Consider the following 25248-nt stretch of genomic DNA (forward strand, 5'->3'; position numbering starts at 1 on the left):
GGCTATAAAAAAAATGTGCCAAAGCATTGAAAATACCCGTTTCCACCATCAGGATAATAATTAATAATCGACCTGGAAGAGGAGGCATGTCTATATTGTCTCCAAGAACGGTGAGGAGGATTGTTCGAGTAGCCAAAAACTCTCCAAGGATAACAGCTGGAGAATTGCAAAAATATGTTGGATCTTGGGGTCAGAAAGTCTCAAAAACTACAATCAGACGTCACCATCATTTGGGAGGGTTCTGTTCTCATCCAACAACAAATTCAAGCGTCTTCAGTTTCCAGACACTACTGGAACTTCAAATGGGACCGGGTTCTATGGTCATATAAAACAAAAATAGAGCTTTTTTGGCAGCAAAGAGCAGAGATGTTTTTGGCGCACACAGAAAGGTGGCTATATGGAAAAGAGACTCATGGCCACGGTTAAATATGATGGTGGATCTTTAACGTTGTGGGGCTGTTTTTATGCCAAAGGTCCTGGAAATCTTGTTCAGATACATGGTATCATGGACTCTATCAAATACCAAAAGATCAAATAAAATGTTTTTAAAAAAAAACTGACTGCCTCAGCAAGAAAGCTTAAAATGGGCCCTGGTTGGATCTTCTAGCAAGACAATGATCCAAAACGCGCATCAAAATCAACACAAAAATGGTTCACTGACCACAAAATCAAGGTTCTGCCATGGCCATCCATGTCCCCTGACCTGAACCCCACAGAAAACATGTGGGGTGAACTGAAGAGGAGAGTCCACCAACATTGACCTCTGAATTTGAAGGATCTGTAGAGATTCTGTATGGAGGAATTGTCTCAGATCCCTTCCCATGTTTTTTCCAACCTCATTAGGCATTATAGGAGAAGACTCAGAGCTGTTATCTTGGCAAAGGGAGGTTGCACAAAGTATTGAATAAAAGGGTGCCAATGATTGTGCCACACATATATTTGACAAAAATATTTGTTTTTGATCAAACTTGTGTTGTGCTTGTAATTGTTTGATATCCCTTAGAGGATTTATTTTTGTGAATATTTTGAATGAAATATCAAAAGGATAAACAATAAAGACATATTTTTCACATTTTGGCCACCACTGTATAAAACAGAGAAAGTTTGCTCAATACTTCAATGCAATCTTATAAAGACAACTATTACCTGACACAGTCATATCTTGTTATGCTTATTGTAAGAATATATTATTTCAGTTTTAGATTTACCCATTTGCATATCAAATTTAAAGATAAAAAAAATCTGTCATCAAAACTCCACATGTCGTTCTAAACCCATATTTTCATTACAGAAAAGAGGTGAACTATTCCTTAAAGTGATAAATCAGGATCAGATTTCTTTCCATTAATACAGCAAACACACAATATGTGCACATCAATGACACTTGTTTTCAAAAGATGTTTTAAATCTTTCCCCAGCAATGTTTTTTTTTTTTTTTTTTTTACAAGGTATGTTAAATGCAGTCGTGGGCACAAATAAGTTGCTTGCCATATCACGCACACTGCAAAGCGACTTCCAGCACACTAATTGCAGGGCCAGTCCCGCTGGAGCAATTTGGGGTTAAGTGCCTTACTCACAGACAACGTTATTCTGCAGTCCCTGGAAGAATCCAGTTACTACTACAGCCCTACATGGATTAAACTTACAACCTTAGTGTTGGTTTACTAGTCACTTAACCATTTGGATATAACCACCTCTATATATTTACCTGTGGACAGTAACATAGGGTTGTAATTAAGCAATATCACGCAAGCAAGAGTGCGATGTAGCCCAACATCAGCACTGCTGTGATTCGACAGCAGGCCTTTTTTATCAAAAAACTAATATTTTTGTTAAAACATATGTGACACAATTATTGGTTCCAAAAGTCATACGGACCAACATTTGTCATTTGGAACAACATGAGGGTTAGAAAATGACAGCGCAATGCAAATTTGTTGTGAGGTTTCAAGAAGTGAAAAAAAGCTAAATTGCTCCACCCTACCTGAATTAAAAATGACTTGTTTTTTATGAGTTAGGGTTAGTAATAGACTACAACATTTCTTAAAATGCCAATCCCTACTTGGAATTACATAAATAATAACTTAAATATTAAAATAGTAACTGTTCAGATGCTTTTTGTCATTAACCACATTAACTGTGGTGAAAGCACTGTAACACATGGCACATTGTGGCTGTTTTTTTTTTTGTTGTTTTTTTTTTCAACATCACAGTTAATAAACAAAGTATAATTTAACATGGTGGATAATGCAAAGAACAGCAGTACTTATTTAGTAGCCCGAGTGCAACAAATTGCAGCATTAACAAACACCCTAAATGTATTATCAACTATTTAAAAAGTATTAATTACTAAATACAATAGAAGGTTTCCTAAATGTTTATACATACCTGAAAGCAAAACGCAGAAACAGACGTCTGCGAAATTAAAGACCAAGAACTACAAACAATCTGGCATTCATTTTACATCTGCTCTGGACTTTAAAAATGTCTCCCTGCCAATATCAATGTTCAACAGTGAATTAGGGATGGGCATTTAGAGTCATTTTGAGGTGGAGTACTCGAACGCATAAAAACAAGTAACCGATTCATTGAAATGTAACATTTAACTAAGTAAATAAAGAGTATGACAATTCCATGTACAGCCTACTGGTGTTTACACAAATGTAACCCTTATAGCGGTTAAAAATAAGCTAACTTCAATACTCAAACCTGTTTTTCTTATGATAAAATGAGCACTATGCATCTAGATTAAAAGCAAAAAGAAAAAAAAAAAACATGTGCACTCACTCATAATGTAATATACAAGCCAAATTCTGACTAGGAAAATAAGCCATTTCACATAAGAGGACATCAAGTAATAAACCACATATTTTTCTGAGCAGAGCATCTGTTGGACTGTGTTCACCCCATCCTGAATGTGCTATGGACTTCTTAACAAGGTTACTCTCTATATAAAACATGTGCTGTCCATACGCTGGTGCTTTATCCAAACACAACTACATATAAAACATGATTTAAAGCAGTGGTTCTGAACTGATGGATCATGACCCAAGATCCGGGTGGTAGCAGAAGAACATAACATTAAATGCTAATTTTGATATGTAACAAAATATATAGTTGTGCAAAATTAATAGGTTTATCAACTGTTATAGAGAGGAAAACCTTTCCCAATTCTCTTGTTGTTAAAGGCTTTGCATGACATGCACTCTTCCTAAAAAAACATACCAAAACTACCACAAATATAACCATTTAAGGTCAAAGAAAAAAATGACACAGACTACATTAAATGCAGGTTCACTTGCAGAGAGTATAAACATAGTTTATGCCGACCACAATGTGTTTTGTGCGATTCATTTTTGGCGTATCAAAATTCAAGAGGCATTTGGAAACCCAAACTGTCCATTTTCCTACAATGTTAGCCTTTTTCATTTGAATTTATTTTGCACATTGTTGGGCCTAAGCAGTTCTTCATAATATTTACACATTTTAATATTTGATTTTGATGACAAGTTTATTTACTTTTGTTCAATAAACTATTTTTGTACTGTGCTGGGTCGCAACTTGATGTCCAATGTAAAATCATAAATTGTTGTACCGTGTATTTTATGTTAATAATTTTGCAGTTCATTGTAATACTTAACATTTCAATGCTGATTTTAAGGACATTGCCGTTTACTTTAGTGCGATAAACAAACCTAACATGGGTCTCAATTTGATGCCCAAAGTAAAACCAACGATTTTTGTTCTGTGTTGGGTTGCAACTTAATGTCCATTGTAAAATCTGGGTCCTGTAGCAAAAGCAGTTGAGAAGCACTGATTTAGAGCATGAGCAATGGTTCACAACCATTGGCATCAGATAACAAAGGATAAGCAGGAAAGTGAGCAGCTCTGGACGGCCGCAGGGATTAAATATCCCTTCTGCTCCCCCATAAAGGACCTTGATAATAGAAGTGCTTAGTTCTGCCATCTTCACAAGTTGACTGACTCATCACTAGAACAATAGAGGGATGCTGCAGAAACATGTCACTATTTGTGTTTGTCTCCGATCATCATCACTGGTACAAGAATGCTGATTCATCTGGATCTGACAGTTCGTTTGTTGTCTCTCCTGTCATATCACTTTGTGTACTGGCATTCACGTCTACAAATGTAATTAATTTTAAATATAGGCCATCACATGCTGCAAATAGATCTGCAGCAAATAGTATAACCGCATGAATCTCATCAAGTCTATCGAGAATATGTCCAGGTCATATTTAACCCAAAAATGACATACATATATACATAAACACACAAAAATTACATATATATTATATATATACACACACACACATATACATATATATTTAGCCTATTTTTGTACCATTAAGATATTTGCATTGTGATATTATTTAAAAAATATATATATTTTCCTGACAATTAAGCACATTTACTGTAAAATGCTACTGTATTACAGTATTGAGAATCACCACTGAGAGCAGTGAGAATCACACACACACACACACACAATTGTAATAAAATTGTCAAAGTTCCAAAAATCGTATTGATTCTACAAATGCTAAATTAATGAACCGATATGAACTTTTTTTGGCAGATACCAATATTTTGCCACTAGCCTTATTTTGTCATCAGATCACTGTTTTGCTTGACTCACATTTTAAAAATGTACAAATAGCTACAAAAGCTTTTTCTCTGTTATAACAATAATTAATTTCTATTGAAAATTAACTGGATCTGTTGAACACATGACAGATGAAAAAACATTTTTTTAGTTCAAACAAAACATTTTACATGTTTGTACTGTATATAATAGAACATCACAAATTCATATCATGCACATGTTGGGCAACTCCACAGAAAAGTCAACCACATCATGGAACATTTTTAAATTACCAAAAGGAATAAAACACTCTTTTAAGGTTTATTGTGGTATAATGGATAATGGAAAATGTCATCAAGACAGCTAGAGGGGACCACTTGCTTACACAATGCTGAATGAAGCGCTGACTGAAGTGCTGATTGTGGCCTATTTTTAAACGCATTCGTAATCACGCAAGACCAATATTGCGATTTTAATCTCAACTCAATCAATCATACAGCCTTAATGGATACCATACCGATGTCAAAGTCTGCTGACAGTTTCAAAGTGTTATGTATGGTTTAACCACATCATGTATAGGTAAGTGCCACTTCCACAACTGTCCCATCTGTTATAGGGTGACGATATGTCCAAATATTCCAGTGACAGTCCCAGATTTTGGTGGTCTGTCCCACACCGGAGCTGTCCCCAGAAATGTCGCCATTTTCCCCAGATTGTTCAAAACAACCCGCATAGTGAAATATATTACATGGAGCAGCAATGTAATTACATTACAACCCGAGCAGCAAAGCCTACCGAGTGCAGTTTATTTTGACCAACAGAGGGGGCTGCTCGCTATAGCACCTTCAATTAATTCGTCTTCCTTCAATTCGAGCCAGTTTTGCCATTAAGAACTGAACCAGGCAATTGAAGAGAATTATCATTATCATATATAAACTTCAAGGTAAGGCACACACTAGCTATTTATGTTATAAAGTTATATTGTTATGCATTTTATAACAGGTTCTGAATTTGGCGCAAGATTGTATTGAAAGTTTGGCCTTCATAATGCTGGAAATCTTGCACAAACCGCACAAACTATAACATGCTGATGAAAAGTAGTCAAATGAATCCCTGCAGATGAACAAATAAAATCAATAATTTTATCTTTAATCAGTGTGTGTTGTGTATATCAGTGCTATCGGCCCACCACCCCTTCTCCTTCCCTCTCGTACTGGTAATATTCACACACTGAATGAAGCACCTTCTCACATATTTGCTCATTTATTGTATTGCCATATACCAAAAATACAATTTATATAAGAATATGATTTTAATAACTTGGAAATATAAATAAAAAATGTATAATAAAATATCTGCAAAGAAAAGTAGAGTTAGTCAGTACATCACAGCATAGATTACATCATGCCTTGCAGGGAAACAAGTGACTGAATAGGAGCACTATAATGCATAAGACTTGATCAAAATAAAAGGTGATAATTAAGATAAACAGGTCCATATAGGTAAAATAGTATTAGAACAATAATTATTATTATTATTAGAGGAATACAAATTATCAACTTTACCTCAGTGTTTGAATATCATTGAGACAAAGGCTACAGTATTCAATAGATTAGAGGTCGGCAAACTATTGCACGCATGCCAGCATTAGCCACATCTGCATTCCAATCTACATCTTGATGTAATCCTTCTTATGATCATGCAGCATGTTTTTATGAGCTGAATGAGAGGCTAAACAAAAAGTAAAAATGCACATGACAGAGCCGGCAGCGCTTCAAATTCGGTTAATCGCACACGTAAAAGCGCCCACTTTGCTTCGGTCAGGATGTGTGGATGACCGCCTACACATTCCGTGTTTCAATTGTTGTTGTTTTTTGCTTTCTGAACAACACGTGATGTAATAAGGAAAAAATCCACTATTAATCTTTGAGGTTTCCAACCCAGCATACAGGTCACTGTCCTTTAACCATGGTCACACACAAAATTAAATTAAACAATTTAAAGAGGAAACATAAACCCACATCATTTGGATCAAACTTCTGAGTCTATTTAAAATATAAATTAAACATGGAAATAAAGTCTTAAGATTTTGCAGGTGCGATTCACCAAAAAGGGCTCAAATAGTTGATCGGCTTGTGATGCGCGAATGGCTTGCACGCATAGCGTGAGTCTCGTCACACTTTAATAGTGTTTAGTCTCCCATTCAGCTGATGAAAACACTGCGTGATCATGAGGAAGGATTACATCAAGATGTAGATTGGAATGCATTGGAACATTTCATATAAATAAAATAGCCTGCTCCTTTCTTGCTGTTGCTTATGTGAAATTTATGACATAATATAAGAGATATTCAAGATTCCACACAGTTTTGTGAACAATAATCAAATTTTGTGACATTAACTGTTAACTCATTTTGTACAAAAGGACAGGTTTTCTTTCATTAAAGCACTTTCACAAGATGCTCTGAGAAAATGTACATGCAAGATTTTTCACATGCATGTTTTACACACATTTTTCACTCCAACTATTATGCTGATAAGATTATTTGTAATGATAAATAAAGGATTAAAATAGAAAAATGATTTTTTGGTTTTGTTGTGTGTTTGTGGTTGGTGTGTCGACACATCCTTTGACCAGGAAAATAAAAAAATGGCACTCCATGTCAAAAAGGTTGCTGACCCCTGCAATAGAGCATGATGCATCACATGGTAAAATTATTTCCATGATTTGTTACCTTTCTATTATTTGTATTCCATCAGTTGCCTAGTGTTCAGATAAGAATAAGATTTTGTGTTTTTATTGAGTAAACTAATGGCACAATGGCAATGCACTGATGTGATGGAATGTAAAATGTATTTACTACACCTTTTTATTCAAAGAATTTTTTTATTCTATTTTATTATAAACTCGAAATTAAGGCAACAGGGTAGTTTTTAAGTTAAACCAAAATCATTTCTTACAGTGCACAGTTCAGCCTAGCACCATATTCACCATGGTCAAAATACATAAAATCCATTTTTTAATAATTGAAATTTCAAATGACCTATTCACCACTGAACTTAAAATGTCCTCATTTTTAATTTCAGAACTTTGGTCACCTTAAACTGTAACAACGTATTTTCCTCCATATGAGAATGATTATAAATTAAATATGAAATGTTCTTAGGAGTGCAACCCTTCTATACATTCTGTTGCTATCATTATTTCTGTATTGTACATTTGATTGTACATTTGAGTTTTTACAAAGTGTGTTAATAATTATAAATTAACCATCTGTTTTTCATATCATTGGTTCATGATTAAAACTGATTTGCAGATGGTTTTAATTTGGTTAATAATTGGCCGATAATTATTGCCAGCCGATACAATGGTGCATACTTGTGGTGAAATATGACCTGGTCAAATATTTTTGAGATTCAGCCCAAAATACTAACTTAAATACAACATCTGGTCGCAAATACCCTGAAGTCTCTAGCATTTTTGTCATTCAGTGAACTCATAAGCAAATTTAGAAGGACACAATGTTAAACATGCAGGCATCCATTACCTTTCCATTCACTCTATCAAGGTTGTTGTTGTGTAAACATTTTTGCCTCCAGTTTAATTAGATTCAAGGACAAAAGGAAAAAAGTCATCAATTGGCAAGCATTAGCATGAGGACTCTGACTGTACAAACAATCTGAATAATAACAAAAATATTAATTTGAATATTAATTTTCAGATTAAAGTGTCAAATTGAGCCCTGAATGATTAAATACTGATTAAGTCAGATAAAAGAAATATAGAAAGAGCGAATCTCATGAAAACTGTCCGGGTCATATTTAACCTCAAAATCAAAAAGACAATTATTTTTAGCATAAAGAAAATCAAGACTATTTTAGACCTATTATATATAATAAGGATGTCTTAAGGATAAAATGTGATCAGGACATGTTTTGTGAAATTCCTCTAAGAAAGAGAACAAAAATACCCTACTAATGGCTTTTTTGACAGCATCAAAGATAAGATAAATCACATGGGGGATACAGGTTACTTTAAGGCCGGTTTCCCTCAACTGAGTGTTTGATGTTGGTCAAAACAGATGGAAGGTAGAAGAAATTACTAACAACATATCAAGTTTTAAACTGTCACCTCATCTTCGCAAGCAAGAAATATAAAGCAGACAGACAAAAGCCTGAGATCTGAGTCTCATCTTGAGATTTGTTTTTAATGCATCTAATGTTTAAAGCCTCCTTCTCATCTCTCAAGGATGTAATGATTCTTTGTGTTTCTTTTCCCCTTGAGCTGCTTCACTGTATAATGGCAGGGGCCATTAGACTCAGCTCATAAGAGAAACATACCCCATCTTCTGGCAGAAAGAGGAACAGCAGGATATGCTGAACCAGTGCTTCTTAACAGGTTTTGCTTCAGGAGTCAGATTTAAATGAGACATCAATTGGGGACTTACATCAATTTTTTTTTATATTACAAAATGTGAACAAAAATATATCATTAAAATTACTGAAATGTAATAGCACCATTAACTGTATAGACCCAACAATACACACAATGATTGACATGACAATCAAGTATTCGGTCAGTTTTTTTAACTAGTCAACAAGTTAAGGATAATAATGTACAATTAAGCTCGGTTACACTCACATGTCCCCGATCAGATGCCTTTTAGATGGATATACGTACAAGAAGTGCAGCACATCAACGTGGTATGATGGTAACAAACAGATATTCAACAAATAAATAGGCTAAATATCTATAACATCTTATTGTACAAAATCAGCAAAGAAAAGAAATAAGAAAGACTCCAATAGAGAAGCACTAACCCGTTAATGCTCATACTGAATGCAGAATGACATACTTCAATGTAACTGGAGTGCAAAAGGGCTATCCTTGCTGGTCATTCAAAAGCGCAGAGCTGCAAAATTATACTGTGGGAAAATATCTAGTTCACAACATCGAGCAGTTTAAACCTTTTTTTACTGCGACTATTCATTAAAGCAGTGTCAGACAATATCAGCAAAATACTTTAATCCCTCCAAATATAGCAACACTACTCACAGCAGAGGATTTAAGGTCCGACAGTGATAGTCTTGGAATGTATTGTTGATGCGGCATTGTGTCCTTCTTGAAAAATCAAAAACATTTCGCAGAGGGTTTTACTGTGCTGTCTATTATTCACTGTTAAGCACAGCAAGTTATAATCATGCAAAAATGCTCTTTAAGAGGTTGTGTGTCTCAATTAATTTGAGAATCACATCTCCAATTAATACCACAACCACTAAAATAATTAATGTTAGTAGTCGACCCCACTAATAGACTAGACAGTTGTTAGAATTAGTCGATTAGTCGACCACCCTGGCACATCCCTGATAATGAATTTTTAATTTATTTTACATTTGAGATTGCACTAATATTCTAGAGCTGAGCACAACTTGAAATAAAAATATCCACTACAGAACTGTGCATGATTTTTTCATTAATTTGCATTCATTTACCAGGTTTGACAATCAATTAAAAATTGTTCAGATATTTCCAGATTTTCCATGAAAGAATACATGCATATTCTGTATAGAATACTAAAAGCCAAAACATGAAAATCAGAACCCATGACCTGACCTGTGTGTGGAAGATTCCACTTGCACCAAGTCAAACTGTTTCTCAGCTCCACTACGTTTAGAGATAGTTTCTAATTAATCTCCCGAAGTGCATCTGGAAGCATCCCATGGCTGCCATCTGATGACTTCTCCTCAATGTAATGAGTCCCCGTTGGCAAAGCTGCAAGAACAAACTTGCTTAGCTCGCCAGGGGTGGTAATGCGGCTCTTTACAATTCGCGACATTCCAGTTCAATCTGGCAACGTGATCGGTTTAAACAAGCTACTCCTCCACAACAATCTCTTTTGGGGCAAAGTTAAAAGCCGATATAAGAGAAGAATGAGATGAAATGCATTCGCAGATTCTGCATGGACTTGTCTGTGTGTCTCATTGCAGAGTATTGATGTATCGCTGGCCGATACTATGATGATTCTTTATGTTTTTAGTGTTGCGATTCAGAACTGGAATATACGGCGATATTCTATTTGATTGTTTCTAATTTATCTTCATTGGACTTTTTGCTTTGCACAACAAGTGCTGAACTTCCTGCTTCTTCGTAGAGTCATAGATGTTGCTTTAAACAAAAAACACTACATTCAAGTGGTTCAGAGGATCTGAAAAAATGAAACAAGTTATAGACATATATCCTCATTATCAGTGTATATTTTGGTCGAATAGAAATAATTGAGTGTTAGTTGAGCTAATGCTACATTAGTTTGGAACGTTTGCTCAATAAATGTTTCCTGAAATATAAGCAAGATAACTGTAAAAAAAATATATATTATAATAATCTTGGCACCAAATATCGATGTAGAGTTGTGATGTAAAATATTGCGATATTTTCAAATAGGGCTGGACATTATTGTTCATTATTTCCAGTAATATCGTCATTTCAATTATTAATTTTGGCTAATAGAATTTGCCAATAATTTTCATTTTGTGTTTAGTAACTGCATCCCATATTCCAAGTTTGGTGCAACAGGAGCAGACCTAATAATAATATTGTAGCTGGTACTTTTTAAGAATAGTTCAAGTTACAGTTCACCCAAAAACCCAAAATTCTGTTATTATCAACAAATGGAGATGCGGGTGCCTGGGTAGCTCAGCGAGTAAAGATGCCGACTACCACCCCTGGAGTAGCGAGTTTGAATCCAGGGTGTGCTGAGTGACTCCAACAAGGTCTCCTAAGCAACTAAATTGGCCCGGTTGCTACGGAGGGTAGAGTCACATGGGGTAACCTCGTCGTGGTCGCGATTATTGGTTCTCGCTCTCAATGAGGCGCATGGTAATTCATGCATGGATCGCGGAGATCAATGCACAACAAGCCATGTGATAAAATCACGGATTGACAGTCTCAGAAGCGGAGGCAATGGAGACTTGTCTTCTGCCACCCGGATTGAGGTGAGTAACGTACCACCATGAGGACCTACTAAGTAGTTGAAATTGGGCATTCCAAATTGGGAGAAAAAGGGATTAAATAAAAATTATATGCTAGTCTCAGTCACCATTCAACAGAAGAATGTAATGCAAACATGTCTGGAATAACATGATGGGGAGTAAACGATGACAGAATAAAACATTTTAGGTGAACGATTCCTTTAATCGTGACACCTATAACTGTAACTTTTGTTTCCTGATTACTTGTGCAGCCCTACTTTAAATAAATAAATAAATAAATAATATATATATATATATATATATATATATATATATATATATATATATATATATATATATATATATATATATAATATTTTTTTTTTTTCTATTGCAGAGTAGGTTCCAATCCTGCTGATACTTTCCAGAATACAGCTCCACCTGCTGGGTGGCCAAAGGAGAGCTCTGCCCTGGCTGGTGTTACTGGCTGGAGTACGAACAGAGGACACTGCTCTGATTCTCAATGAAGCCCTGCTCTGAGAGGTACTTCAGCGTTGTGGTCGCAACACCTGCATCAATTCTAACTTATTCACTCTCACCACATATCAATAGCACAGAGACAACAGTGCTCTACACTGATGGGTCAAGCTTGCACAATTTCCTTTCAAACTCCGTGGTTATGCAATATATCGAAAGTTCTCTGCAATTGTAAACAAGAGAATTATGTTTGTGTCTTATACATGACAGAAAATTAGTCATAGCTCTATGTTGCTTCAACAGATCTGCAAAATGACAAATTTTTTCCAAATTGGGGGGAATGGCACATAATGCAGGGTTCTTAAGATGAGCATTTAAAAGTATTACATTAAGTTTAAAACATAATTGCTGGACTTTTAAAGAATCCACGTGTGTGTGTATGTGTGTGTGGGGGTGGTCCTGGGTAGCTCAGCGAATATTGACGCTGACTACCACCCGTATAGTCGCAAGTTCGTATCCAGGGTGTGCTGAGTGACTCCAGCCAGATCTCCTAAGCAGCCAAATTGCCCCAGTTGCTAGAGAGGGTTGAGCCACATGGGGTAACCTCCTCGTGGTCACTATAATGTGTTTTTCTCGTTCATGGTGGGGCGTGTGGCGAGTTGTGTGTGGATGCCGCTGAGAATAGCGTGAAGCCTCCATACGCGCTACGTCTCTCCCATAACACGCTCAACCAGCCACGTGATAAGATGCGCAAATTGACTATCTCAGACACGGAGGCAACTGAGATTTGTCCTCAGCCACCCAGATTGAGGCGAGTCATGAAACCACCATGAGGACTTGGAGCGCATTGGGAATTCCAAATTGGTGAGAAAAGGGGAGGAAGAAAAAAAATTAAAAATCAGCGCGTGACACAAGGTGTGACACACCACCCCTTGCAGCAACATTGAGAATGTGAAGCACCCTTGTTTTGCATTATGAATTGCAGTCTGACAAATTTTGGACTGTGCACAAAATCAAGCTTGCATAGCTAAAAGCGTAGGTGAACAGAGGTTCACGTTCTTGCGTAGAGTAAGTTTTGGGCTTCAGACTGATACAGCAAACAAAATAAATGAAATATTAAACATTACTCATGATGTTTACAGCAAATGTTCTTAAGCTACAGAGAAGAAATGATTGTGGACTATCTGTACAGCTAAACAACTTGCGGGAGCTAACATGTATACAAAGTACCAGGCAGCTACAAAGAGAGTTTCAAAGGAAGAATTAATCACTGGATTTGCCAGTTCAAGAGTTATTATTAATAAATCCAATGTAGACCAGTCTTAATGCGGCAGTCAAAAGTCTACCTATGCAAGATTAGGTGGACTCCTTTTGTGGTCCACATTGAGAGCAGCTGACCCATGTAACAACTCTGCCATCCCACGTGAATACGTCTTTCACAGGCAGAGCTGTTGGCAAGTGTCTGACCATGCAAGGCAAAGTAGTCAACCTTGTTTCAGCAAACAGAGTCCAAACACAGTGTGTTTGATCACCTGTAAATAGCCTAGCCTATGAGCTGTCACAGACCTAGACAATCTCTGTTGTTGGGTGTAGTAATGTACATGTACTCACTGCTGCAGTGCCTGTCCACTCCATCACCCTGAGAACTGCATAATCCCAACTCTTCTCCTGTAGGCTTCCTGGTCACCAAAGCGCTTGGAATAACGGGTGGCTGCGGTGTGGTCTGAGAGCCTGGGAGAGCCAAAGAATGCAAGTTACTGCATAATTTGAGAATAAACTATTTGATATAACAGATTCCACAAGACAAAATAGAAACTGAATTTACACATGATCCTGTTCAGAAGTTTACATTCCCTTGGTTTTTAATGTGGTGTGTTGCTTTCTCGATGATCAATGACTGTTTGTTTAATAATTGTTCATGAGTCCCTGCTTTGTCTTGAGCAGTGAAAATGCCCAGTTTTCTTAAGACCCCACCCCCAACTACTGTACAATGATTTGGTTTCACAGCATCTTCTGCACATATGAGTTCTTCAGTGGCTATATGATAAGATCCAGCTATTGACACAAGGGTTAACTGAGTGACTCAACCAACTTTTACAAAAGGTGTAAAAAATTACTGATGCTCAAGAAGGCAACACACAAAGAACCAAGGGGTGCTAACTTTTGAACAGGACGATGTGTGTAAATAAGAGTAAATTTTGTGTTATGTAGGCTTTGAAGGGCATACTACATAAGTACCATCTTTGATCTCTTATATGCTATTTGTAAACATTCTGAAATGGGTGTGGAAACTTATAAAAACAAAAGGGGTATGCAAACTTCTGCCCTTAACTGTATAGACTATATAGTTTGTGAAAATGTATATTTTATTTTTGATTTAGCTTTTCCACGATTTATCCACATTTGAGCTTTTTTTAAATGTACAAATTCATTCAATCCATGTAGCCTATTCTATACATAATGTCATTGTGACAGGGCGGAGGGCGGGGCCGGGTCGTGATTATACACACCCAGTCCCTTATCAGGCTAATCAAGCCTCCGAGAGGGATAAATGCCGACTGCGGAGACATCATGTCCGACGTGTGTGTGTGTTTGTCTTTTGTTTAAGTTAACCATTAAAATATTGTTTATATCGCTAGGCTGGTTCTCGCCTCCTCCTTTCCATTGATCTGCTTTACAGTCATATTGAATGTGTAATTATTAAATGACTTGCCTTGTCAGGTACACATTTTAAACACAAATTCACAACATTGTAACCTAAATTTATAAATACAACCCCCACATCTAAGTGCTTGTACTACATAAAAAGTGCACTGTAGCTGTCTGAATGTGACATAGTTACAGGGGAAAGGGGAAAGGAACATTAAGTGACAGAAAAATACTCGCTTACATATTCACATTTTGCACAAAGAAATGGATAAGCTTCTTTCAGCTCGTTGTTGAAAACAAATTTATTGGTGCATTTCTACTTGCGCTGACTGACAAGACCACAAAGATCGTGAGTGGCAAGTGAATGATTTCACTGCCATGGTAAACATACATTACAAGAACAACATTAAGAGAATTAAAAACGGGACGTCTGGTCACCCTACTTAAACGCAATGAGAAAACAATCCCTCATAACATTTAATGCCATGACCTTATGAATTTAAGACTTGTTGCTCTGATTTAAGACTTTTTTAAGGCCTTAATTTGTGGAAGGGTGGATAAAAAATTTTTAAGACATTTTTAAGACCCGTGGAAACCCTGTCTACAGCAAAACACATTGCTAAGGAGGATTCCCCTCCACAAGAAGAGAGTGGTCCAACCTCACCTAAACAAGCCAGACTGGATTTTTGTTCTGGATCATGAAAGAAGGTAACTCAAAGAGCAAATTAAGAGAGTTCTAAAATCATATGTGGTGGAGGAAAAGCTACCCCTGTTGACTGGAGTCACAGTCATTTAGAGAGTTACGAAGTTACACGTGACAGGCAAATGCGTGCCTCTGCCAGACAGAAAGACATTTGCAAGGTATTTGGATAACCTGACTCAACTCATTGTTCAATGTAAATGTTATGGATAAATGTTATGCTGGCTTGGAGTCTGAACTTAAACAGACATTTGAATGTTTAGAGTATGTCTCCACAACTGCAGACATTTGGACCTGTCATTATAAAAACTTCCCTGGGATGATAGCCCAAAGGATTAACCCTGTGATGTTAAGGCATGAAAACATTGTCATAGCCTGTAAAAGAATTCAAAGGAAGGCATACATATGATGTGATTGCAAGTACATGCACGTGAAAATAAACGACAAGCATTCAAATACACAACAGTTTTACAATCAAAACTGTCTGCAAATGTGTTTTCAGGAATGTTTTCAGTTTATTAGGGTTCACATGCACACAAACACAGGTAAACATACATACACATACAGCGCCACAGAGCAAAGAAGGTTGTAGATAGCAGACACATCTGAAAATGTGTCTGCTATCACTGAGGGGCATGTTTTTTTTTTTTTGGTCAAATCCCCATAACCATAAAGCCCATGAGATACTGGAATATTTCTCTTCAAGAGATTAGACCCATAAAAACATCTTTAAAAGTCCTAAAGACTCAAGTAATACAAATGCTTCTCCTGATCTCCTCACACATGTGCTCTTGATGTGTACATCCAATGTTGTTGTTTCCAGCTTCGTCGATCACATCTTCTAGCGCTTGTTCGTGACCGCAACGGATCAAAGGTGAATGTTACCATCTTGTGGACCCACTAATTAGTGCACATAATTCCAGGCGCATACACGTGCGCATCGTTTCAAGTATACACAATACGGCCGCACGCTTTGAGTGCTCGAGCACTCTGCTGATGACGGATTTGCATCATATATTCGCGTCTAACACAAGTATACTTTGGTCTAAAGTATAAACAATAGCAAGCGCCACAATGGTATTTTAGCAGAAACTATGGTTACTTGTGGTACATTTTTGTAAAGATAGTTTTCTAACTACCTGAAACATTCTATATTTGAAATGTTCCCAAACTGTCTTGTGGTCCACAAGACATACAAAGAAAAACTACAAAGTAATCTAAAGTAAATTAGGTCTCCATAATTTAGATGCAGGACTGCCTCAAACTTAACATCACAATACCGATGCCTATAACTTTTCCACTGCATCACATCAAATATTCAGCAGCACTTCCCTTGAGCAGGTCATTTTTTACCCCACCAAATTCTTTTAACACTGAACCAGTGCAAAATTAAAAGGAACCGGGGGCGCAATAAGGGGGCCATACAAGGTTCTCATTTCAGCATACACAAAAAGAACAATGCTGGAGTAAGCCTCCAAATGATTAAAGGTGTAGGGAGGGGATTTGTTAGCCAATACTCTCACTGCAAACTTTAATGTGAACAGCAATAGTCTTTATTTTTTTTCTCTTAAAGTGGAGAATGATTGGAACATTATGTGCCTATTAAGATTAAATGTCCAAGACAAATGTTAGTCTAGATGGCTGTTAATCAAAGTGCTGACAAGCATGCCAAAATCTAGGGCTGGATACCAATTTGCATATTATTTGACCTATAAGCTCTGCAAGATTTGTGTTAGTCACATCATAATATGATCAAAATAGTACAGCAATGACGACTGGATGGCATAATATTTTGGCTAATATTGCCCCAACCCCTGTGTTACACAACATAATTGTTATAAAAAGGATGGGTTTGACTCTAAAATCTGCTAATTACCTATATTACTTGGCGGAATAATTGTTTATGCTGATAACTATTTATACAAAATGTAACAATTTTTTTACACATCGAAGTCCTTTTAAAAATTGTTGTTGCAACCGTTTTATAAAAGCAACTCGAGGCCTGTTGCTTTTACCATGGAAGTGGTAATATCAAAATACTGGCAATGTGGCTGACATACTAATACACAATATTTCCACCAGAGCAGTACATACTGTACTTTTCATACATGGTAGAAGTATACATAGCAAACTGGGATTAGCCTAGCTCAAAGAAATGTTGGCCTGAAGTGTTTTGTCACCTCTCTTTCTGCGGGACTCCTTGATCTCCTCGCACATGTGGTCAAACTCGGTGTCTAACTCAGAGGCGATCGTGGCATGTGCCGTGTCCTTCAGGCTGCAGGCTCTATGGCGGATGATTTTATCTATGAAGAAACAAAGAAACAGGTTAGCTTGAGAATAAGGCTTTCACAGTAAACAAAACCTTTTAGGTTTAGTGATCCTTAAAAAAATAAAAAATAATTATCCAAGTAATGTTTTCGATTATCATTCGATTATCGACATTCTGTAACTCAAATACATAGCTAATTCTGATAGATATGTTTCAGTGTACCACCAGCCTAGTTTGTCATGATATCACAAACATCTAAAGGGGTGTTCCCACATACATTTGCAGTGATCTATTATCAGCAAACTGAATCATTGATATGTTGACAGCTGAAAATTTGTGATGATATGATCGGCAGACTACAACGCACAACAGTATGGTTCTGAAAGTAAAAATCAAACTGATCATTTTCCACAGAGGCATACATTTTTAACAATAACTTATAAACCTTTAAAGACAGACCTACCGCTTCAAGGTTGTTAATCAATAGTTATTAATCTTATGAAGCCATTATTATTATCATTATTTCAACCTTAAAATGTTTTTAAGAAATTTGTTCTGAATAACTACACTTGATTCTGAAGAGAAAGATCCACCAATTAGAAAATCGCAGCAAAGAAATCGCGTCAAAAGAGCTCTGCTGCGACCTGCCCACTCCAATGACACACTCAAACTACTTACATATTTGTATATACTGTATCTAAACATTTTACAAACAAATTGTTTATATACTTACAATCAATTTAAAATCAAAAGTTTTATATTTGTCCATAGTTTTTAATTTGATTACATAATTTGCAATACTTCAAGGGATTGTAGATCACTCCCTCAGACAAGATGTTAAGTATGTTATCCTTAAATCAAACAATGGAGGACAGTGGAACAGGTCAGGAAACCTGTTTAAAAACAGTTATTATTATGCAGTATGCACTTAGATTTTCCAAAGCTATGGCCAGTTATGCAGCTTATCTGTCCAACAAAATAGCCACTTGGTCCTCTTCCAAGTTAGGGAGGGAACAGGAAGCTCTGAGATAGCAAAGTCTACTATTTGTATTATATCCTCCTTTCACAGCAATATCCTCAAATCAAGCAGGATTTAAACTTGGATGGTGGAAAGAGTGTGTGAGGGAGAGACAGAGTGTGAAAGAATAATTATAGGAATTAAATTAACAGGTTATAACCGGTTACCAGCCTTAATAATAAAATTTTTACTCCAGGACAAATGAAAATCACTTTGTTCCCGTTTTCGGTTACGTTCTGCAAAACAATTTAGTTTTCAATGCGTTTTGTAGGCAAGTAAACTACTGTGAACTTGCCTACACAAACAGACACATACAGGACTTCCTGGACAGTTCAGAATGTCAAAATAAAAGCATGAGGGTTTAAAAGTTAAAGGTGCATGATTGATATATATTACTATATATTACTAATATAATATACACTCACCTAAAGGATTATTAGGAACACCTGATCAATTTCTCATTAATGCAATTATCTAATCAGCCAATCACATGGCAGTTGCCTCAATGCATTTAGGGGTGTGGTCCTTGTCAAGACAATCTCCTGAACTCCAAACTGAATGTCAGAATGGGAAAGAAAGGTGATTTAAGCAATTTTGAGCGTGGCATGGTTGTTGGTGCCAGACGGGCAGGTCTGAGTATTTCACAATCTGCTCAGTTACTGGGATTTTCACGCACAACCATTTCTAGGGTTTACAAAGAATGATGTGAAAAGGGAAAAACATCCAGTATGCGGCAGTCCTGTGGGCGAAAATGCCTTGTTGATGCTAGAGGTCAGAGGAGAATGGGCCGACTGATTCAAGCTGATAGAAGAGCAACTTTGCCTGAAATAACCACTCGTTACAACCGAGGTATGCAGCAAAGCATTTGTGAAGCCACAACACGCACAACCTTGAGGCGGATGGGCTACAACAGCAGAAGACCCCACCGGGTACCACTCATCTCCACTACAAATAGGAAAAAGAGGCTACAATTTGCAAGAGCTCACCAAAATTGGACAGTTGAACACTGGAAATATGTTGCCTGGTCTGATGAAGTCTCGATTTCTGTTGAGATATTCAGATGGTAGAGTCAGAATTTGGCGTAAACAGAATGAGAACATGGATCCATCATGCCTTGTTACCACTGTGCAGGCTGGTGGTGGTGGTGTAATGGTGTGGGGGATGTTTTCTTGGCACATTTTAGGCCCCTTAGTGCCAGTTGGGCATCGTTTAAATGCCACGGCCTACCTGAGCATTGTTTCTGACCATGTCCATCCCTTTATGGCCACCATGTACCCATCCTCTGATGGCTACTTCCAGCAGGATAATGCACCATGTCACAAAGCTCGAATCATTTCAAATTGGTTTCTTGAACATGACAATGAGTTCACTGTACTAAAATGGCCCCCACAGTCACCAGATCTCAACCCAATAGAGCATCTTTGGGATGTGGTGGAACGGGAGCTTCGTGCCCTGGATGTGCATCCCACAAATCTCCATCAACTGCAAGGTGCTATCCTATCAATATGGGCCAACATTTCTAAAGAATGACCTTGTTGAATCAATGCCACGTAGAATTAAGGCAGTTCTGAAGGTGAAAGGGGGTCAAACACAGTATTAGTATGGTGTTCCTAATAATCCTTTAGGTGAGTGTATTATTATTTGTTTACAAATGATAATAATATTTAAGTTGAATGGGTTCCAAAAAATAAATGTGAATGAAAAGTGAGCTGATTTCTTGCAAATAAATTGAAAAAAAAAAAACAGAGATCTGAATCCTTTAAAGTACAAGTTGAAAAAAAAAATTCAACTGAAGACTTGAATTATTGTTAATTTTGCTGCTACATTATCCAATATACTAGTTAAAATACAGTGTTTCTTATTGTAGTTAGAGGTTTGTGTTTCTTATCATATACAATTTCAATAAAAAAATGAAAAATTAGTAAATTTTGAAATTATCATCATTCAATTTTAACAAATGCTTTAAACGTATTGTTCATTGTAATTCATGTTAACAACTGTAAAGTGTAACCACAAATAATAAGAAACATACTGCAAGTTTCAGAACTGAAAACGTCCTCAATTAAAATCTTTAAATCTTTTAAAATTAAAACCACATTTTTTAACGTTTGACTGTCCAAGTTTAAAATAGTGTTATAAACAAAAAAAAATAAACTTGTCTACTATTATAAATGGACCTTATATGATATGGGTCTTTTAGCCAAATGTTAACACTTGAATTTACAAAATGCAAATGGCAATAAAGTACAAAGTGGAAATAAGATGAAATTTTACAATGCGGTAATATGTCCCAATATTGGCATTCAAGTATTGAATTTGCCAATCAAGAATTTTCTACCCCATAACAAATCATTTATTGTGAATTGAGATCTTAATTTTCTTGGAATTCTGGATCTTCAATCGCTTTGAGACAATACAGTGTGGTATTCTCACTGTAATAAACAATGTACTACACTTCCATGACACAAGAGCCACAAACAACAAAAAACAAAAGGCATAAGTGAATAAACAAAAAAATCAGTTTAAAACAAAAATGCTCACATTTGGAAGAGTAATGCTTAACAAATGGAATTTTGACAGATCCTAAATCCCATATTCCCCTGCTCTAAATAGACCAGAAGCCTCTTTCGGTTTCCTTATTAAAGTAGCTAATTGCGTTTTGTCTACTTCCTTCAGTGGCTCCTCTGTGGACGCTGTGTTAAAACAAATGACCCAGGTTCCCCCAGCAAATGGGGTGCTATGATTTATTCATAGGCACCGGCTCCATTTAGCCAACAACCTTCACTGGCTGACCAATTAATCCAGACTACTGGGAGTTAAGTCCCAACTATAAAAAAAACTCAACTGTTGTTTGGAGGTAGTCAGCTTGCAGACTTCCTATAACATGTTCAGAAATCAAAGTATAATAAACGACCTTCTCACCTCGATCGCAATCAACGATGCCATTCTGTTTTTAATTGGTATTTGTGAGAATTTCCAAGTTATGTTTCCCACCGCTGGTAATTACATGGTTTCCACAGTTTTAATGTAAACATGATCTTGTTGGTTTTAATAATGCATGCATTCATACTTGGTTTGATATAGGGGTTTCTGGCCTCATTAGAGGAGTATGTTTGTGGACAGATGCTTGTCATGCTATAGGGGAGGACCTGAATGGTCTAAAAAGGAACATAACGAAGAGACCAAATAAATGTTTTACATTCAGGCAATGCTTTGTTGGAAAACCCAGTGGTAGGCTTACTTTGAAAGCTCTTTTTGTTGTGGCGCCACATGCTCATTGAGCAAAAAACTATTTAAATATCATTAACTTACCTAAACTTCACGAATTTGTTCGTGAAAAAGACTACAATACCCATGCTGTATGTTTGGTTTTGAGTAAAGCCAGCAAATACAACACAACAGAAAGATATGTGGTCTTGGCATTATTTCACAGTACACAGTCTTTATATCTCATCACATTAAATCCAGACTGCAAGTTCACAATTTAGATCAAATAGAATTTATTTTGCCATGGTGATTCTGCAACGGCACTCAACACTGTATACATTTACAAGCACTATTATTGACTTGTTAGTGTTGCGTGTGAATAAATACTTAATAATTGAAATAAATTACATAATTTCAGCACTGCAAAAGTGTCCCTAACCTATGTCCCTATGTCCCTATGGCCAAAAAAATAGCAAGAAATCCATTTAACCGATGAATGAGTTTTATGGAGACTGCTCATTATAGTGGCATTTTTCTCTGTGAAGAGATTTTTTTTGAATGGGAAAAGGCCGATGGGTTCATATATTGCATATATTTATTGTCCTAAAATTCTCATATCTTATAGTGAAGAGCTGAAATGTCTGCCCGATTAATCATTGACTTGGTTTTCTCCACAATGCAAATGTGTCAAGTTTGGCTGGTGGCATTTTTTTACATAATTCTAACCTGAGTGGTTTATTCCAAATACATTATTATTAAATTGTGTTATTATTAATAAATGTAATTGTTTTATAAAAGGAGTGATTTCATATCGGTTAAGGGGGTCTTAGGCATAATGTTTTACAACATAACTAAGAACACCCTTAACGTGGCAAAATCACTGTAACATACAGCCTTTCGTAGCTTACTGCTATATTTACCTCCCGGGTCCTTGTCTGGATTGTATTCTAACGCGTTGCTGCAAATGAGGTCAATATCCGCTAGAAAATCCTTGGTGACAGTATACTTGTGAGTGTCTATCTTCAGCATGATGGTGGACAGATCCATAGGTTGCTTGATCACCTCGAGGTAGTCCGAAACCTAAAACATAAGCATTACAAATTATACCGTGAATCTCAAGAAAACCTGTCAGAATCCAGACAGACAGACAGACAGAGAGAGGAGAGAGAGAGAGAGAGAGAGAGAGAGAGAGAGAGAGAGAGAGAGCTGCAACTAATGATTATTTTGATAATTGATTAATCTAACAATTATTAGAACGATTTTTCACCCTTTATTACAAAGATTAATCGTTAGCTTTAAACCGATTATTCAGCTTGTGGCCCGACTTAAATGGTTGGATGGTTGAACATGCTTACTAACAATAAAGAGGACAAAATCATTTTTTAATAATACCTCTAAATGACATTCACTGAATTAAAGGGGGGAAAAATTCAGTAAAGAAATTCACTGCAAAAAGTGTTCTCTTGTTTTTCATTTAAAATTGTCTAAAAAAATATATACTTGAGAAGCAACATACTGTATAAGATATTTACACTTGCTTTAAGAGAATGTATTTTAAATATATGTGTGTTTTGTATCCAAGTGTATTTTTTCACTTGGTTATACTTCTGCGAGTGCAGTAAAGACAAAATACACATATATTCAAGATCTATTCTCTAAAAGCAAGTATAAATATCTTATATGCTGCTTTTCAGGTGAATGCAGCTTTTTTTTTAAAGAAAAGAAAAAAAAATGATATTTTAAAATATTACTATTTTTAATATTATATTCATCATTCTCAGATAAAAAAAAAATTCCTTCTGCAGTATAGCTGCCAATCTAAATGTATGTTGTTTTAAAATACTTTTTTAATCAAATCCGTATTTTGTTGCAGTGTATAATGGGCCCTTTCTGTTCACTTTAATCCATCTTTAACTCACTAAAAAACAAACTCCCTCTTATAAATAAAGCTGCATATTGCTAATTTCCTTCATAATAAGAAATGCACAGTGACATATTTTATGATTCAGTAAGTCACGAGCCATCACGTTATAATCTAGCTGCATTAAGTGTGTGAGATCGAGGGACGAGCGTCACCGTGACAGTGTGTGTTACAGCTGGAAGCAGTTTCAATCTCTTCCCCTTAGATCGGGACATTTGCACAACTCATAGAAGAGGTGCTGACCACACAGAGAAATGCCAGTTTCGGAGTTTATAGTTATTTAATCTGCTTCCGTATTATTTGAACTTTAATAAAGCATTAAATATCCTTTAAAGAGCTCCGACTCCACTTATTCCATAACGAGTGCGCTTCTGTATTTACTTATTTTGTATTTTTGTATAATTCCCTCATACTTGGGATCTACATCACCTGAAGCTGTTTGGAAAGTTTAGAGTGTGTCTGGACTGTGAGATGTGTTATTCTTCCTCTCACCAGACAGGCGCAAACTGCAGTACTGCTCTCGTGCATCATCATTACAGTTTAATGTGATCTCATGTTACGTTAAATGAGATCAAACGACTATTCGACAACTTTTTATTGTATTTTTATTGCGCTCATTAGATTCTCATTATGGTAATATAAATATTCTTAAAAATCAAACAAATGTAAGGCAAAACTATAAACGTGTAAAAATAATATGTATTGTTAAATAAATATATATTTTACATACATACATACATTTTTTATAAAAAAAATATTTTTAGACTGTTATCATCAAAATTACAGGCTTCAATAGTTTCACCCTATTATGGACTCAGAGTGCAGGTCAAATTCATCCTCCCTGTTTGCTTCTTTTATCGATGATTTTTTTTTTTTATCGCTTTCTCAAATTTACTGATGCAAGTAACGATGCTATCCACAAGCTGTCATATAATGACAATCATTAGATTAGTTTTTTTCTGGGGGTTGAAAATAAACCATAAATGCTCCTAAATAGATCAAAATATTGAAAGACTAGTATATAGACCCTTCAGGCATTAATCACAGAGAAACAGCACCTCTTCAATGTCCACAGGCTTGCTGAAGATGAGGAAGCGCTTATCAGTGGCGAGCCGCTTTGTGACATCCCTGAGAAAGAGGCGGAGCTCGCGCAAGGTGTTCTCCTCCTGGTCAACCAGTCGCCTCTGCTCTTCTGTAGAGAGCTGTCGAGGGCCAGGGTCCTCAGAGAGGGGCAGCACCTCAAGAGCGCACACTGAAAACACACATACTGTGATTATTCCCTCAGCAAATCTTAAAGGAATAGTTCACCTAAAAATGAAAATTCGATCATAATGTAATGAAAATCTAGAGGTCCGTTGCACTATGAGAGAAGCTCATTCACAGTGAACAGCATGACTTTAACTGAAAAATCGCTTATATTTCTGGTTGTTTCTCACAAA

General features: G+C 36.3%; 1 protein-coding gene across 4 annotated transcripts in view; it reads right to left on the reverse strand.

Moving 5' to 3' along the window:
• LOC127622318 (ATPase family AAA domain-containing protein 2-like) overlaps window positions 1-25248 on the reverse strand; it is a 129058-nt gene that overhangs the window by 50565 nt on the left and 53245 nt on the right. For all 4 annotated transcript variants that reach the window (XM_052096389.1, XM_052096388.1, XM_052096387.1 and 1 more), the window contains exons 21-24: window positions 24868-25061; window positions 22809-22968; window positions 17575-17697; window positions 13657-13776 (exon numbers count right to left, since the gene is read on the reverse strand). In XM_052096389.1, the coding sequence (XP_051952349.1) occupies window positions 13657-13776; window positions 17575-17697; window positions 22809-22968; window positions 24868-25061 (597 nt within the window). The remainder of the gene's footprint in view (window positions 1-13656; window positions 13777-17574; window positions 17698-22808; window positions 22969-24867; window positions 25062-25248) is intronic.

This window comes from Xyrauchen texanus, chromosome 28 (assembly GCF_025860055.1).
Source record: "Xyrauchen texanus isolate HMW12.3.18 chromosome 28, RBS_HiC_50CHRs, whole genome shotgun sequence".
NCBI lineage: Eukaryota > Metazoa > Chordata > Actinopteri > Cypriniformes > Catostomidae > Xyrauchen > Xyrauchen texanus.